Here is a 17,426-nt window from a genome sequence, read left to right as displayed (position 1 = left end):
AGGTGGGGGCATCTCTAGCTGGAGATCCCTGCCTGCCTGAGGCCTTCCAAAGGTAAACAGCTCTTTTCCTTCATTTCTGCATCCTTGGCTGCTGCATTTGGGCTCATTCTCATTCCATTGTAGCCAAAGACTTTGCCACTCTGCTATTATCATCGCATTATAGCATTACACTTACCTTTTCTCCTTCTGGTTTCAGGATTCTGTCCTGCCTGATGGAGCACCTGTATACAGAGAAGATGGTGGAGGACTGTGAGCATCGGCTCCTGGAGCTCCAGTATTTCATCTCTCGTGACTGGAAGTGAGTACTGTAAAACAAGGTTTATCCTCACTTGATGCTTGTATTTAGTGTCTGTATGTGTTAGTAACTCCTTGCCAGACTTGCATAGCCTTGCTCAGAGGAAGGAGAACTGCCAAACATTCCAGATATGGGGGGCCTTTGTGCCCATCTAGAACAGGAGAAGCAGGAGCATGTTAGAACAGCAGTTTGCTGTTTTTAACTTAAATCAGGTGTTCACATAAAAAGAATGGTACAACCCGAAGAGGATTCTCTAGCTTTGAGCTCTGAAATTCAATGCATCTTTATTTAAAAGAACTTTCTCTGGCCACCATGAAGCTGAAGGTCACTTTCTGTATAGATGGCAGCCAGTTTTATCTGCTGTGAGCCTACAAAAAGGGAGTTATGAGAACAGAGTGTTAAGATCAACAAACAGCTGCTGTGGTGGGAGGTTCCCTGCTCCTCTTTCTGCCTTGCTTTGGGTCCCCTGGGTGTGATGGCTGCCTGTGGAGCACAACTTTACCTGTTTCTTCATGAAAACATGGCAGTGCTTTGTTTGAAACATCTGCAGAGCCTGTTGTGCCTGTGTGGGTTGAGGCGACTGGGTGTGAGGTGTACATTAAGGTGACTGGGAGTGAGGTATGCATTCGTTAAACACAAAAGCTGAGGAAAGAATAAATGCTTGGCTTTCCTTGAATGGGAGGTGAAGGAGTTGAATTCACCAGGTGGAACTGCTGCAGGAAATGGGCCTCAGTTGCTGCAAAGGGTACCTAAATGGGATTTACCTAAATGGGATGTTAAGAAAATCTGACACCCAGCTGTACCTGTGGGCAGCATTGCCAGCAGTTAAAAGCTGATAAGCACTGTGAATTTTCTCCATCCAAAATGCACAAGGTTTTGTGGATCGTAGAATTTATGGCTTTGAGCCTGCTTGCTATTGACCTTGATGGCTGCCTCCATAGATAGATAGGAATACTTAATTTTTTTCCTGTTTTTCCCATCATTGCTGGTTCTTGTGCTTCTGCCACATTTCCAGCAGATAATTTATTGAGTCAAACAGGAGAAAGAGGGGAAGTGGAGTATTTACATTTTCCTGGGAGTAAAGATAATTCTAATTCCTCTTGTAGGCAGAGCATCATTGGCTCCTCTTTCTCATTTACCCACTGAAGCTGGCTCAGATAAACGGTTTTATTCCATGTCTAATATAGATGTACAGTAAGAAAACCATCATGTTTTTATTCTACTGTATTGTTTTGTGTAATTTGGTCCAGCGATGTAACTTGATGTTTGCCTTCTGAAGTGCTGGAAGAATCTGGAGCTCCCCTTTTGGAAAGCTGGGCCTCTCTCTCCCTTAACCTTAATGTCATTAGGCACTGTCTTCAGAAATCTGCTCATGCAGTCCTCTCATGTGCAAAAGTAAAGGATGCTGAGTCTCTTCAGTTTGCTCAGCTCCACAGCAGAGAATTAACTGAACTCAGGTGCTTATGAAACTGGATTCAAAATTGGATTGAGTTGGATGGGCAGCCCTGGGAGCAGATCTGGGGGTTGGTGGCCGTGCCTGTGGCAGGGGGTTTTGGAACTTGGTGGTCCCTGGGGTCCCTTCCAACCCAAGCCATTCTATGATTGAGTATGAAGCATGTATGAGATGGGTATGGGCCTGCTTTTGTGCTGCTGCAGCACATCAAGGAGACGATTGCTTTTCTCGTGTTCTTTGGCTGGCATGCTGTGGGAGAGAATAGGAGGTGCTTCAAGAAGCACAGAGGGTTTGATCTGTAATTAAAGGCCTTTCTGCAGGATTAGGGAATTGATTCTAACCGGAGCCACCGGCGTTCTGCTGTTCAGATGATGATGTTCCAGCCTTTGAAACTCGTAATGGATTTTTTTCCCCCTCGAAAGCATTTCGGAATACAGCACCACAGGTTTGAGCGTGGAGGAAATAGCAGCGTGAGTGATGCTCTCTGTGTCTGCAGGTTGGATGTGGTCCTGTACCGAAAGTGCCAGGGCGACGCCTCCCGCCTCTGCCATACCCATGGCTGGAATGAGACCAGTGAGCTGATGCCCCCTGGGGCTGTGTTCTCCTGTTTGTACAGGCATGCCTACCGCACAGAGGAGCAGGGACGGAGGGTGAGTGCTGGCGTGCAGCTTGCTGCTGCTCCACCTGACGTGTGCTGGCTGTGGCGTGCTGCAAGAACTCCCGAATCCTTGTTGGAAGGATTTAGCTTAGGTGTTGCACCAGGTCAGGTGTCCAGCTCCTTGAGCGTGCCCCGCAGGGCTGTGTTCCTGTTCTGAGAAGGCAGAATGACCGTGTGAAGATGTGACGATTGCCCACTCCCTGCATGTATCCGTGCAGATGCAGGGCAAGTCCTCCTTCTGCTCTTTCCAGAGTGCAGTGTGATTCCTTACAGATAGCTAGCGTAGCTACAGAACTGGTTTCATGCTGAAGGGCTTTCTGAGCCTAGCTGTCTTAAGCTGTTTCTAATTGAATTTTGAATTGAATGCAGCTTTGGATTATAGTCCCTTAAATTCTTCCTATTGATGCAAAACACGCTTTCAGTTCTTTGGAGCGTGCTCTGCTGGTCGACGTGCTTTTGCTGCCTCTAGAGAAGGCAGTAGGGATCTGACTTGCTGCCCTGCAGTCTGAAGATGTGCCATAATCACATCTGTTGGGTTCAGAGGTGCTCTTTTCAATTTTGCTGCCCTCTTGTGCCTCTGTTGAGGCATTCCTTTGATGTCAGCTGGGTGCTCGCATCCTATTCTGCCACTGTGCTGTACACAGCTCCTCTGAGCCAGTGGGATTACACAGCAGGTTGGCTTAAAAAGGAATTTTGCAGTTGGATGTACGAGGTCTGTGGTGGCAGAGGCCAGCTGTTGACTGGCAGTGTCATCTCTTTTTTAGGAATATCTTCTTTAAATGCCATTGCTCACTGTGCTGAGTGGAGACTTTCTAATTCCATTTTTATGTTAGGACTGGCCAAAAAAAAATCAATAGCCGCTCTGCCTCTAATATCGAAGAGGAAAAAAGGCTTTTAACTCTTTATTTATTCATTAGAAGATGGGCTGGGGAGCAGCTGTCATTTTGAAAGTTCATGTTAAAATCAAACTTACCAGAGGTTGCATCCATACTTTTTTTGCAGCGCTGGGTAGGGCGCTCTGGGAGGGAAGTGTGTGAAGTTTTAAGCTCCAAACAGCACACTGCAGTTCTGCCAAGCACGGTACCAATACCCCTTGGTTTCCTGCATTTGGTCTCTTCCTCAGCCTTGATGAATGTCAGCTCTGCTGTGCTGCAGCAGGCGCTGCTGGAAAGAATTTGTAGCTGGGCTTTGTTGCCTCATTCTGGGCTGCTGGTTTTGTTTTTGAACCATCCTTTCTTCCCTGTGGGCTTGGAGTGGTGCAGCATGCGGTCAGAGAGCCAAAACGTGCGCTGAGTGCTCCGTGCCCTCTTTGCAGCTGTCACGGGAGTGCAGAGCAGAGGTGCAGCGGATCCTCCACCAGCGTGCCATGGACGTGAAGCTGGACCCGGCCCTGCAGGACAAGTGCATGATCGACCTGGGGAAGTGGTGCAGTGAGAAAACAGAGACGGGGCAGGTACTGTACACCAAGCAACCCTGCTCTGTTTGCAAAGCTGGATGGGTGGGAAGGGCACAACAGGGGGAAATGCAGGAACTTTGCGTGGCTGGTTATCTCTTTAGAGCCAAGAGTGTATTAAAAATGCATGCAGCTTGAAATGGAATCTACCCTAGCCTGGGGCTGAGTCCTATGAAGAAGCTTTGTGCTGTGGGTTCAAACATGAGTGGAACAAAATGAGGCCAGGGGATAGTTAACAAAAAGAACTTTATAGAAGCAACCCCGCCCTGACTCTTATTTGTAATATTTTATTACAAGCTTGACATTTCCCACATAAACTTTATCCTATTCCCATCTGGCAAATACTGACATACTTCCTGTGTTTATACAGAGCTGAGCTAACATCTGCTGCTCTTTTAACTAAGTTTCAACAAATACTTTCATGTTAAATTGTTCTTCCCTAGCATGGCTGGAGGGAAGGAGCCATTCAGCAGCAGATGCCATAGAGCATAGGCCTTTGTCTTCCTGTCACAGATGGGTAATTAACCCCTCATTCAGGTTATTCCAAGGGCATTTGAAATGTGATATTTCAGAAGTGAAAATGCATCGCACAGCTTTTGAGAACAAATGATAACATTTTAGACCAATATTCTTAACCATTACTAGGTGCATACATCACCCCCCCCCCCATAAAAACAAAGCAAAGCAACTCAAACAGCATTACAGGAGCTTCATGGCTACCAAAGGAAGGGCAGCTTCCTGTGAGTTGCAATATCTCAGGCCTGGATTGTGGTCTAGGATGCTCAGACCTTATGGTGAAACATCTATTTTGATAGGAGCTGGAATGTCTCCAGGACCATCTTGATGACTTGGTGTCTGATTGCAGAGACATAGTGGGAAACTTGACTGAGCTGGAGTCTGAGGTGAGCATTTCCCAGCGTGGGATGAAGGGAAGAGCAGTGGGGTTAAATGTGCCATTTTGACAGTACTTCTTTTTTAATAAAAGAGTGGTGCAGGAACGCAGTGTGGGGTTAAGCATAGAAAAGCACTGCTGTCCTTTTTACTCCATATGTTGTTAGTTTTCATTGGGAGCCCTTGAGGAAGAGAACTGAGCAACAGGTGAGGTTGCAAGCAGGAGAAATGCCATCAGCAGACCAAAAGGGCTTAAGGTAAAGAAGCTGTGCATAAGTAGCTTACCTTTACTACAAGTCAAAATACGTTCAGGGACCTTGGTTTCTTGTTCTGCTTGCAAGTAATTTTGAGTACCATATTGCAGCTTCCCTCTGGGCCCCAAATAGCTTGCAAGCAATAACTGCCATGCAGGACATTCAGTTTTCCAGTGATGCCAGCAGCTCTGCTTGTTTCATGAAGCTGCATGTTTGAATATCTTGCCCCAAACTGTTTCCTGTACCTCTTAGTCAATGTTTTGCCCTAAGGGGATGCTTCCTTCCAGTGGTTACAAAATGCTTTGCTCAGAAATATCATTAATCTTTAACTCCTGCTGAAGTGTGGGATGCTTTCTAGTGCTGAGTATCCAATCTGGAGGAAAGTGGCTGAATTATCCAAGCAGTGAGTTGCTACCTGTGGAGGCCAGGCTGTTCCCTTAAGCTGGAAGGCTTGTCTTACGTTTACTGCATTGTTGGGGCCATAGCATTCCCATAACCAAAGGGTGAAGCTTTGGATTGCATCTGAACAAAGCCTTCTAAACTGCTCTGAGTTGAACCCATACCAGGTTCTTTTCAGAGCCATTTTTTTCCTGGGCTGCATACAGTGAAAGTGAAACCTGGTGTGTTTTCTGTAGGACATTCAAATTGAAGCCTTGCTGATGAGAGCATGCGAGCCCATTATCCAGACCTTCTGTCACGTGAGTACTCAGCACCAGTATCCTCGGGAAGGAGCATTGTGGGAAAGGTCGGATCTTAATATTCTTGCTGTGCTTTCTGCATTTCAAAGGTAAAAGCAGAAATAAGCAGTTGCCAAAAGTGCTCAGTGGAAAAAACCAACCCCCCTCCAACAAGGCTTCGTAGCTCTGCATGGTACTCTGCATAGTAGCACAAAAACTGGAGTTGGAAGATTAACATTGCCCTGTAATTGGGAGTTACTTTTCACAGTTGATTGGAAGTGAAACTGTTTTCCTTCCTCTTGCCTTGAGCAGTGTGCTGAGCCATTCCTCTGTGTGCAGCTGCTCACGTTGCTGAAATAGCTTCCTCCATTGCTCCAGGACTGAGTAATTAAAGAGCAGTGAGAGCACCTGACTTAGTAACTCACATGAGCATTGCATCCCTGTGTTACGTCCTGAGTTTAAAGCTGCATATGTCTGGCATGATTCTTCTCTGAGCTGTGTCTCTTCATGCCCCTCTTAATGTGGTCATTGTGTGGGAGCCTGTGCTCACAGCAGAGACGTGTAAATCCCCGTGCTCTCAGTTACTTCTGGGTGCAGGGGGCTAAAGGAGCGTGAAAACCCTGTCTTGTAAGGGTAGCTCATTTTTAAGCCTTTTGTCTGTCCTGCAGGAGGTTGCAGATAACCAGATTGATTCTGGCGACCTGATGGAGTGTTTAATACAGAACAAACACCAGAAGGAAATGAACGAGAAATGTGCAATCGGAGTTACTCATTTCCAGCTGGTAAGCAGTGCTTTTCTATGCTATCAGTGGGAACTGGTTGCGTTTGAGGGTGTTGGCAGGAATTAGCTAATTATGATACCCTTTCCTTTTTTTAAGATTGATTTCCAACTGTATTGAGGTTGCCTTTGTGAATTCAGAGAGTTGTATTTGTGTGCCTGCTCACAGGAGGTCACTTCTGGAACGGTTTCTTCTCCAGAGTTCCTCCCCCTGGCATGTGATGGGGGGTCCTTGCTTCTTCAAAGGGGCAGCATCCCTGTGACATCCATGAGGATACGTTGTGGCCAGAAGCATTTGCTGACTGCTTCGCTTGAGCGTTCTTCCAGGCAACACGCACCATTTTTCCCCAGGTGACCAAAATCTCTCATTTCTTTTCGTTCCTGCAGGTTCAAATGAAAGACTTCAGGTTCTCCTACAAGTTCAAAATGGCCTGCAAGGAGGATGTGCTGAAACTTTGCCCCAACATCAAAAAAAAGTACGTAGCGCCAAACCAGGCAGCATTCTAACTGTATGAACGTGTCAGAGTTGTGTGCAGAGTATTTCAGGATGTAACAGAAAGCATGGGCTTCCTCTGAAGGCTGACTTCTCTGTGGTGTTGCTGGTTTGTCCATTTCAGTGGGAAGCTTTTAGTATCCTTCTCCAAGATCTAAATTACACTTAAAGTCAATCCTGTTCATGGGTGGCAATACTACTGCTTGCAGTGTATGATATGAATGCCCTTCTCTTGATAGAAAAAGGTTGGTTGCAATGCTGCGTAGGTGCTAGAATCATAGGATGACCTGGGTTGCAAAGGAGCACAGTGCTCACCTCTTTTCAACCCCCTGCTGTGTGCAGGTCACCAACCAGCAGCCCAGGCTGCCCAGAGCCACATCCAGCCTGGCCTCGAATGCCTGCAGGGATGGGGCATCCACAGCCTCCTTGGGCAACCTGTAACAGTGCCTCACTGCCCTCTGGGGGGAAAAACTTCCTCCTAACATCCAACCTAAACCTCCCCTGTCTCAGTTTAAAACCATTCCCCTTGTCCTATCACTGTCCACCCTCACACACAGCCATTCCCCCTCCTGTTTATCCCTGCTCTTCAAGCACTGGAAGGCCACAATGAGGTCTCTCTGAAACCTTCTCTTTTCCAAGCCAAACAAGCCCAGTTCCCTCAACCTTCCCTCACAGGAGAGCTGCTCCAGCCCTCTGATCATCATATAGAGATATATACCTTTGTGTATGTCTGAGGTTTAGTGGTTACAGTTTGTCTTTTCTGACATGCCCATCGACTTTAAGAACACAGGTTTTGCTGGCCAGTAGCTTTGTAGGGATGTTCAGAATATTACTGTACCTGTTGGTTTAGATTGCCATTGGATATCATCGGCTTTAGGGGTTTTAATTCCAATCCCATGGCTCGGAGTTGTGCCACTAGACACTTCAGGATGCTGTTATGTGTAGATCCTTGGGGTTGTGGCTGATCAGAGCAGAGGATACGTGGGTTAAAAACCTTCCTTCTGTTCTGCAGGGTGGATGTAGTGATCTGTCTGAGCACAACGGTGCGCAATGACACTCTGCAGGACGCCAAGGAGCACAGGGTGTCTCTGAAGTGCCGCAAGCAGCTGCGTGTGGAGGAGCTAGAAATGGTAAACGTGTGAAACTCGTGGTCTGCCTGCTCTTCTGGCAAGGTCTTTCAGTCCCAACTTCCTATTTTGTGCACCCTGGAACAAAATGAAGCTCGTTTGTATGGTGTGTCTCACTTATGGTTTCCAGTGTTCTTACAACGCTGGGCTCGATTGACCTTGGCAGTGAAAAATAACGACTGTCTGCTTCAGTGCCTTCAGTGTAGGCTTGTGAAGGCTGAGAAAACTAAGTGGTCATTGGAATTTCAGCTAGAAGTGATGATGATGAGTGTTCAGCAGCGTGCTGCACGTGCCTGTGTCCTTACAAGTCCTCTTGGAGCAAGTATGAGCTTCATTTTACAGACTGAGGAGAGGAGAACAGATGAGCTGCCTTGAGTCCAGCTGCTCTAAGCTGCTGTGTGTATAACTGGGGGTAGCATGCAAGGCCACCTCTGAGCTTTCTGCTGCAGTACTGACAGCAGCACGCTCTTTGTTTGGGCACTGCTAAAAGCAGGAAGCTCCATTTGCATCCTATAGATCACCCAGCAGATGGATGGCTGCTGGGTGATCCTCACTGTTCACCTGATCTTTTAGCTGGCTCAGGCTTTTGTGTCAGTGCCCTTCTAGGAGGAGCCTGGGAAACAAGTGCTTACCTCTAGCGTTGTGTTTTAAACAAAAACACCCCGCAGTCACCATACAAAACTGATACCCTGCATGGATTTGCAAAGTTTAGTTCCTGTTGACGTTTCTTACCCCCATTGAATCAAAGCTATGACCTCCCTTTGTAAGCAGATGGCTCTGTCTGAACTGTATTAGTCCCAGTTAAAAGTTTGTGCTGGAATCTCTCCTGCAGACGGAGGACATCAGACTTGAACCAGAGCTCTATGAGGCTTGTAAAAGTGACATCAAGAATTACTGCCAGAACGTTCCCTATGGCAATGCTCAGGTAATGGATCACCTGAATGATTTATTATTTAATTTAGCTTCAGAAACTTTTTTTTTTTTTTTAGATAATTCTCCCTGCAGGTTTGGGTTTTCATTTTGATATTACTGAAATCTTCTGTTGCTATTTTGGAGCATTGTATTTTTTTTCTGCCAGTTCCCAAGCCTTTAATACTGCATGAATGCATTGCTGTGAGCGTGCAAAATTAGCATGATGGTGCTGATATAAAGCTATTAGCTGCTGGTGACTGCAGATGTTGCTGAAGGTTTTGTAGGTATAATCTGCAGGATGAGGTTTGGGGTTTTGGAGCAGGTCCAGGTCGCCTTTGTTGCGTTAAATTTGTTTGTGGGAAAAGATGAGCTTGAAGCAAGTGGTGGAAATAAGCACTGGTAACGATTTGTCTGATAAAATCTAGGCACCATAAACATACTTGTGCTGATGGGTGAAGATGGTGAGCCAGCAGGGGGGCACAGAGGTGGATTGGAGCAGCAGAGGGCGGAATCATGCCAACAGCAAGCCTGACCTGGTTGTAATTGTGTTGTAGATCATAGAATGCCTGAAAGAAATCAAGAAGCAGCTGAGTACCCGGTGCCACCAGAAGGTGTTCAAGCTGCAGGAGACAGAGATGATGGATCCAGAGCTGGACTACACACTGATGAGGGTCTGCAAGCAGATGATCAAGGTGACGGGTGTTTGCTGATTCCAGAGGGTGAGGTTTGGACATGGAAGTGCTTTGAGCTGGTTTTGGACTTTCGGACAGTTTTGGACTTCCCACAGGCTTCTTAGAAAATGTCTGTGTTGTTTCAAAGTGTGATTGCTTCCATGCAAATAGTCAGATTCTCAACTCAGAATCAGGTTTCTTCAGGGTTCTTCCCTTTAACTTACTCTGAGTATCAGATCAAAGCCTGCACAGCGGTAGATTTGTCTTCAAGTGCCAGCAGAACGGAGGAGGAAGTCTGTGAGGCTTCCCACGGGGCTCATACCGTTGCTCCCCTTGCTGTATATTGCACTGTCCTTTAAGCAAGGTGGAGAAGCTGAGGTTACAGAGAGGAGTGGCATCTTCAGCTCGCTGCTGGTGCACGTAGACTTACATCAGCCTGATAAGCAGGCAAAAATTGTGCAGAAACCTGCTTGCTTAAAATCAGAAACGCTGCCTTAAAGGACCCGTCTTGTAAATACACTTGCTGTCACTTGTGAAAGAAAATAAAAGCAGAAGTCTCTTAGTGCTACCAATGCAAGCTGAAGGCTGGCAACAAGTCAGGAGTCTACAGCTTGGTGCTCACCCCATAAGCACAGGTCTTCGTGCCCATGGGCAGCTGAGAGACTGGCACTATTCTTCTTAATTGGAAATAGGGGGTTAGGGAGCATGGAGCATGGGGTTCTCTGTACCTCTGGGCTGGGTGTGTGGTTGTTCTCTTCCACGAGTCTCCATGTTTTCACATCTCCAGTGATAAAACCTGCACCTTTTTGTTTTTACAGCGTTTTTGTCCAGAAGCAGACTCAAAAAACATGTTGCAGTGTTTGAAACAAAACAAGAACAGTGAAGTGATGGATCCGAAGTGCAAGCAAATGATAACCAAGCGCCAGATCACACAGAACACAGGTATTCCCTCCTGAATAAAGACCTTAATAACTGTCTGCTTGAGCCAGTGAGTGATCTGCGTGGCTGGGGCAAAACTGACCTGGTTTCTTACACAGCTGTCAGTGCACACACTTAACTTTCTTCTGCCCAGTTCTTGAGGGCCAGCACACAGAGCTGCTTCACTCCCAAAGCTCCGCTTACCTAGTTACAGTTGATGAGTGGAAAACTGTTATTTTGTTCCCCAAAATTTAATGTATGGGGAAAAACTGTGACTTGGGAAATCTCTGTCAGATCTCTTGGAGCGTTACGTGCTGCAGTGTGAGCAGGTGGGTGCTCTAATGATGTTCTGTGATCTTTCCTGGTTAGATTACCGCCTAAACCCGGTGCTGAGGAAGGCCTGCAAAGCAGACATACCGAAATTCTGCCAGAATATCCTGAATAGAGCCAAGGATGACACAGAGTTAGAGGGGCAAGTCATCTCCTGCCTGAAGCTGAAGTACGCAGACCAGGTGAGCAGCGCTGAGGCTGTGCTGGGTTGTGTGCTGAGCAACTCTCACTGAATGACAAATTAAATTGCACTCAGTTTCTTCAGTGCACCTAATATATACACAGAAATGGGGTTTTATGCTCCTGCACAGCAGGTAAGGAGTACACAGGTTAAGATGCAAGGGGATTGATTTATGAGAACGGAGGTGATTGAGTGGGTTAATGACTTTCTCCGCTCAATAGCGTCTCTCTCCAGACTGCGAGGACCAAATTCGAGTGATAATCCAGGAATCAGCTCTTGATTATCGACTGGACCCCCAGCTTCAGATGCACTGCTCTGAAGAGGTAGGAGAAGCAGCTCTGCATTTGCTTATTCTGAATGAAAACCCCATTCATGTCTCATGAAGTCCCTTCTCAATCAGTGCTTGTGACTGTGAGAGAAATACTGCTTTCTTTTTGTCCTTCTGATCTTGTCAAGCTTAACTGGAATACAATCAGATTTGAGCTTTCACTCTTAACAGTCTGAACAAGCCACGTCTCAAGTGTTGCTTGTGTTTCTATGCTATCTTTCCTCCCTGCCTTCCTCTCAGTGCAGCAACGTGGACTTCTTGCTGCTGGGTTCTGAAGGTCACGCTTTATTGAGTGCATCGCATCTGGCACAGATTTCTGGGTGGGAAAGTAACCTGTGTTCTCTAGCTAAACCCTCTCATGAACTGATGTATTGAGATATCAAAGGCACAGTCATTGTCATTAACCACTGATTCATTAAAATGCCTTCTTTGCAATAGATTTCCAGCTTGTGTGCTGAAGAAGCAGCAGCTCAGGAGCAGACTGGGCAGGTGGAAGAATGCCTGAAAGTGAACCTGCTGAAAATAAAAACCGAAATGTGCAAGAAGGTAAAGGAGATGTGCTGGATGAGCTCTGAAAGGCATCTCATCCCTGCACTACTTGGGGTTCTTAAGTTCTTTTGTAGATCCCAACCCAGGCCATGTTATAGCCAGCATGGAGGCTTTGCGTTTTAGAGCAGTGTGGTTATTTCAGTCGAGTAACTGTGCTTACCCTCATAAAGCAGTACATTTAATCCAGCCTCAAACAGCCTAAATTCGTACCTTTATCCAGTGGTGGTGTTGTTTGGCATGATGCTGGGTTGGAAAAGGTGCTGCACCTTTCAGAAGTGCAGAGCAGCAGGATCTGTGCTGTTTTCTTCTCTCCTATTTTTGTTGTTGCTTGAGATGTGCTTGCAATTTCTTCTCCCCCCCCCCCAGGAAGTGCTCAACATGCTGAAGGAGAGCAAAGCAGATATCTTTGTGGACCCAGTGCTGCACACAGCCTGTGCCCTGGACATTAAACACCACTGTGCTGCTATTCCTCCAGGGAGAGGACGCCGTAAGTGCTTCCCTTGTGCAACCTCTGAGTCCTGAGGGCCTTAAGTTGCATTTTCATACCAGCATGATCTTAAGTACCAGATATTGCTGCTGTTTTTCTGTGGGCTGGAACTGCTGCAGAAGTGATGGATGCTGCTGGATGGGGCTGTATCAAGCAGTGTTCAGTCCTCCCTTCTGCCCAAGGCAGCAGGATCAGTTCTGCAGTCCTGATGTCGTATCCTTGCAGCCTGTCTGCTGTTTTTAAAGAGAGTGTATTATGTTCCATTATTAATTGTAGGATGGCCTGGGTTGCAAAGGAGCACAGTGCTCATCCAGTTCCAACCCCCTGCTGTGTGCAGGTCACCAACCAGCAGCCCAGGCTGCCCAGAGCCACATCCAGCCTGGCCTCGAATGCCTGCAGGGATGGGGCATCCACAGCCTCCTTGGGCAGCCTGTGCCAGTGCCTCACTGCCCTCTGGGGGGAAAAACTTCCTCCTAACATCCAACCTAAACCTCCCCTGTCTCAGTTTAAAACCATTCCCCTTGTCCTATCACCACCCACCCTCACAAACAGCCGTTCCCCCTCCTGTTTATCCGCTCCCTTCAAATATTGGAAGGCCACAGTGAGGTCTCCCCAGAGCCTGATTCATGTGATTACTGAAAAAAGCATGAAATCAGTTCCGTAGCCCTTCTGTGAAATCCTTGCTCAGGTAAATCCTGTTCAGAATAAGTGAGTGGGATCAATTTTGCAGTGATGTGTATCTGATGTGTATCTTCACTCTATATCAGCTTTGTGCAGCTCCAGCTTATGCCCGTGCTATAGTAGGCTGTATCAAAGGCTTCCCTGAGTCTAAGCTGCTTCTCTTACAGAAGCAAATCACTTTAGTTTCACAAGATTTACTCTTAGCCAATCCCTCTGATCCTGCTTTGTTCCTGTCAGTATTTGCCCACGGTTGGCTTTTTGTTTCGGTACGTTTGACAGGTAAAATTAATTCCCTTCAAAGGGAAGCCAGGGCTTTGTGTGCAGTTCATCAGCCTAGTGGGTCCATTTAGGAAGCTGAGCAACCATCAGCCTCACATAGAATTGAAATACCCCTTTCCAGCAGCCTTTCCACAGCACGTGGTTGAAGGCAGGGTTTCCATTTTGTAACACTATCTTCTGCACATCACAGAAATGTCATGCCTAATGGAAGCTTTGGAGGACAAGCGTGTGAGGCTGCAGCCTGAATGCAAGAAACGCCTTAATGATCGTATTGAAATGTGGAGCTATGCTGCAAAGGTGAATATGGAACAGATTTAAGGGTCTCCCTTGGTTTTTTTGGTTTTTTTTTTGCATTGGATCTTTCTGTTGCAATGTGTTCTACTGAAAGCCTGAGCTTTAGGAACATTGTTGTCTTGCAGTGCTGTTCAGCATTTTGAGGTTTTAGAGGAGAAAAAATAAAACCCAAATTTTCAGTTTAACTTGTAATTGTTGCAGCAGATGGCAGCCCTTACGAAATAACCAGGCTGAGTCGCATGGAAAGCACGGCTTGGCTCATTGATTCCCTCTCACCCCTAGGTTGCCCCAGCAGAAGGCTTCTCTGACCTTGCCATGCAAGTTATGACCTCTCCGTCCAAGAATTACATATTGTCTGTGATCACAGTTGGCATCTGTGTACTCTTCCTGATCGGCCTGATGTGTGGACGCATCACCAAGCGGGTGACAAGAGAGCTCAAGGACAGGTAGAGCCTGGATTGCCTGCTGGAGAAATGCCTGCCCAGTGCCCGGTTTTGTACAGCCCTCCTCTGTATAGTCTACCCACCCCCTCTTGCGAGAGAGGAGAGTAAAAAGAAAAAAAAAAAATTAGAACAGCAGCAGGTGTTGGCTCAGTTTTCCCATCCTGGATCTCATCCACAGCATCTTCATCCTATGAAAGTTTATGTGCAACATTGGCAGCCCAGCCAGCAGCTTTTGTTACCCCTTTGTTAGCAGACTCTCGTTTACCTGCCTGTAGACAAGTCTCTGTTGTACTGTTGGAACTGCCTTCACTCTCCAAATCAGACTGAAACGACCTGCAGCTCAAGCAGTTTTTAAGTAAATTTTTAAAGGAAGACATATATCTGCATACCAACAATATGATTTAGGTAACGGTTCGTACTGAAATACAGTCCTCCTCTGTGGCTGGGTGAAATGGAGGCAGGAAGGTAAAGGGTAAATTGCATCTCGCACCACAGTTGGCCTTGTTTTGGACATCTTGCTCATCTTGTGTAAAGCATCTTCAGAGCATAGTCTGGGACAACCTATGGACACCGGCACCGGTGTCCTCTCCTAGCGAATATCCTGCTTTTGTTACTGTGGATTCTTTTGGCTGAAAAGATGTCCTCCCTTTCTTCCTCTGCTGCTCAAGATAGAATAAAGTACCGACCAGGATTAAGTACTCATGTGAGCTGTACGACTTCAGTAGATTGAAGACACGGCGTGGATGTGAGGCTGTAGAGCCTGTCCGTAGTGTGCAGTGCTGCTGTCAGCAGGCAGGAGGTGCCTGGATTGGTTACTTGGTCAATGTTTTTATTAGTGATGATGCAGTGGCGTTTTAACACTCCTTTTCTTTCACGTTGCTGCTGTTAAGCTGTTACCCTTCCCAGTTAACTTCCTACAGGTGGTACTGACACCCTGGCAGTGCTTTGTCAGTGATGCAGGATGCGACTGCTCGCTCGACCTGGCCGCTCTGACAGCTACGTGTGGGCCAGCACAGTGGTTTGTTACTGGCCTCCACCTTTTGAATCGTAGCACTGTTTTTAGTTTCCTCACAGCGACAGTCGATGAGGAAAGCAGCTGTGTTCCCTGGGATGCAGGTGCTGGTCCTGAAAGCCAGGTAGGAGGGGAGGGGAAGAGAATGGTATGGTGTGAAAGGCAGACGTGTCGGTGTGTGCGCATGGGTGCTCGGGAAGGAGGTGTTCTGGAAAAGCTGTGGCCGTCATCTTTGTTCCTTTAGTGCTAAAAGGAGAGGTGGGGAAGCCACATGCTGTGGTCAGAGCCTGAGCAGATGGATTTCCCCTATGCTTTCGACCAAGAAAGAACTGCACAAGAGCCAGCACAGTTTGTACAGTAGGGTGTGCTTTATCAGCCTTCTTGATGTGCTCTGCTGCGTGTGTGCTGCAGTAAAAATCACGTGCCTGACCCTGTCTAGCTGAGGCTGATGCTTAAACCATGCCTTTATTTTCCCTCTTAGCACGCTGCGAGGTAAGACCTGAGGTTTTCCAGTTCTCTGCGTTATTCTCTGTGATAATGAGGGAGATGGCTTTGAGACATCCTGGAATGTGGACCAGCAGATTCCCATGATGCTGCATGTACAGAAAGGCAGATGCAAAATACTGTGATGGCTTTTGCCTGTAGCACGTGAAGCTTCTTGCAAGCGTTCCTTCATCCTGCTCTGAGGATGGACAGCAAGTGGTTGGTGATGCAGGTGATCTTTGCTCTGCTAGTGAGCCCTTCTGTCTCTGAGCATTCTGAGCACAAGGCTGGGTGGTAAAGGAAGTCTGAGCATGAGGATTCAGTAGAGGACTGGTGTGTGCTGGTGTCAGTGGGGTCGTTAGGTAGAACAGAAACCAAACCTGCATTTCCTCCCCCCTTATCCCCAGTGCTGATGGAGCTAAATGAGTCCTCTGTAAACGTGAACTGGCACAGAGAAGGAGCTCTGTCACACGCAGAGCACAGGTGTGTAACAGATGTTAATTTGGCAGTAATAGATTGTTTGGTGTGACAGTCTGGGAGCTACCATTACTGCGACAGAGGTGGGAGAGAAGGGGAATCACGTGCAGTCTTGCTTGCGTGGTACAAGCCCTGCTTCTTGAACATCTCTCAGGCACAAAAAAAATTGCTGTTGGGGCTTTTTTTAACCTCTTGTGACTTCCAAAAAGGCATTTTGTAACCTGGTTAGATTGAAAAGCCGAATGAAGATGGTTTGTTGTCTAGAAGTAGCATCTTCCACTGAATTCCAAATGAATGGCGTTGCAGTGAAAGTTGTAGGTTTGTAGCTATAGCTCTGAATGTAAACCATGTTCCACTGTGAAGGTAACTTCTGTGTGTTCTGGGTTGGGTTGGTTTTTTTTTTCTTTTTGCTTTGTGATGTGGAGAAGGTGGATGCAGGGGATGAGCCAAGCTTCCTGCATTCTCGCTGGCTTCGGAGATGGCGTGCTGATGGATTCTGATGTGACACTTGAGAATCGTGAGAGCCCGCATTGCTGGGGGCAGAGGCAGATGCTGACTGCATCTCTGCATGTTTCCTTCCAGCATCTTTTGTGGCTGTGCATTTGTAAAGGTGTGATGCTGGGCGGAGGGATCAGGCCTTTGTAGCAGTAAGCCTTATGCTTGTGTTTTAAAATTGGACTTTCTGACACTGCTGATGACCAGTTTTGCTTTTTTTTCCTTTACTGGATATGCACCCAATCCCAACCTCGAGATGCTCTCCTCCTCCTCCTCTATACCTAAAAATCTAAGAGTTCTCAAAAGCACAGAAACTCCCCCAAAGTACTCTTGCAAAAATAGCCTGTGTTGCCAGCACAACACCTTGCCCACAGGTTTTCCATTGCGATGGTGGTAAGAAACTTCTGCTGCTGCTGCCTTGAAATCAAGGGAGCCTGTTGCAGTTTGGTGGAAAGAGCTAGAACTGTCATCAGCCCAGAAAGCGTTGGTGGGGGGAAGGTTGCATTCTGCAGAATGCTGTGAGAGTCTTTGTCCTTACTGCAGAACCACGTGCAGAGCTTGCCCTTGGTGTGGGGACGCTTGTGCTGCTAGGAAGGTACAGGCAGGAGAGGGGCTGGCAGCCAGTAAGGCGTGCAGCTCTTTGTAGTTGTGTTTCCTGATGGTGCGTTGGGAGGACGTGGGCAGCTCCAGCTAACCTCTTAGCATTCATTCTTGCTGACCTTAAGAAATAACCTTATTTATTGCTCGCCTGGCGGGTCTAACCGAGTCCTTTTGCTGAGTTCCAGCGTAGCTTCCTCCCGCCTTGCT

At 47.1% G+C, this 17,426-nt stretch overlaps 1 protein-coding gene across 1 annotated transcript in view; it reads left to right on the top strand.

Annotated features, from left to right (window-relative positions):
• The window catches only part of GLG1 (golgi glycoprotein 1), a 56,582-nt gene extending 41,728 nt beyond the window's left edge, over positions 1-14,854 (top strand). Inside the window, exons 10-26 of the mRNA XM_052685243.1 lie at positions 197-298; positions 2,245-2,398; positions 3,722-3,859; positions 4,675-4,761; positions 5,640-5,702; positions 6,350-6,463; positions 6,847-6,935; positions 7,965-8,082; positions 8,912-9,004; positions 9,546-9,683; positions 10,481-10,604; positions 10,950-11,092; positions 11,313-11,414; positions 11,858-11,965; positions 12,335-12,455; positions 13,606-13,712; positions 13,992-14,854. Coding sequence (XP_052541203.1) covers positions 197-298; positions 2,245-2,398; positions 3,722-3,859; positions 4,675-4,761; positions 5,640-5,702; positions 6,350-6,463; positions 6,847-6,935; positions 7,965-8,082; positions 8,912-9,004; positions 9,546-9,683; positions 10,481-10,604; positions 10,950-11,092; positions 11,313-11,414; positions 11,858-11,965; positions 12,335-12,455; positions 13,606-13,712; positions 13,992-14,159 — 1,969 coding nt within the window. The 3' untranslated portion in view covers positions 14,160-14,854. The remainder of the gene's footprint in view (positions 1-196; positions 299-2,244; positions 2,399-3,721; positions 3,860-4,674; positions 4,762-5,639; positions 5,703-6,349; positions 6,464-6,846; positions 6,936-7,964; positions 8,083-8,911; positions 9,005-9,545; positions 9,684-10,480; positions 10,605-10,949; positions 11,093-11,312; positions 11,415-11,857; positions 11,966-12,334; positions 12,456-13,605; positions 13,713-13,991) is intronic.
• The last annotated feature ends 2,572 nt before the right edge of the window (positions 14,855-17,426 follow it).

This window comes from Tympanuchus pallidicinctus, unplaced genomic scaffold (assembly GCF_026119805.1).
Source record: "Tympanuchus pallidicinctus isolate F22 unplaced genomic scaffold, pur_lepc_1.0 scaffold22, whole genome shotgun sequence".
NCBI lineage: Eukaryota > Metazoa > Chordata > Aves > Galliformes > Phasianidae > Tympanuchus > Tympanuchus pallidicinctus.
This window is presented reverse-complemented; position numbering and strand designations above follow the sequence as displayed.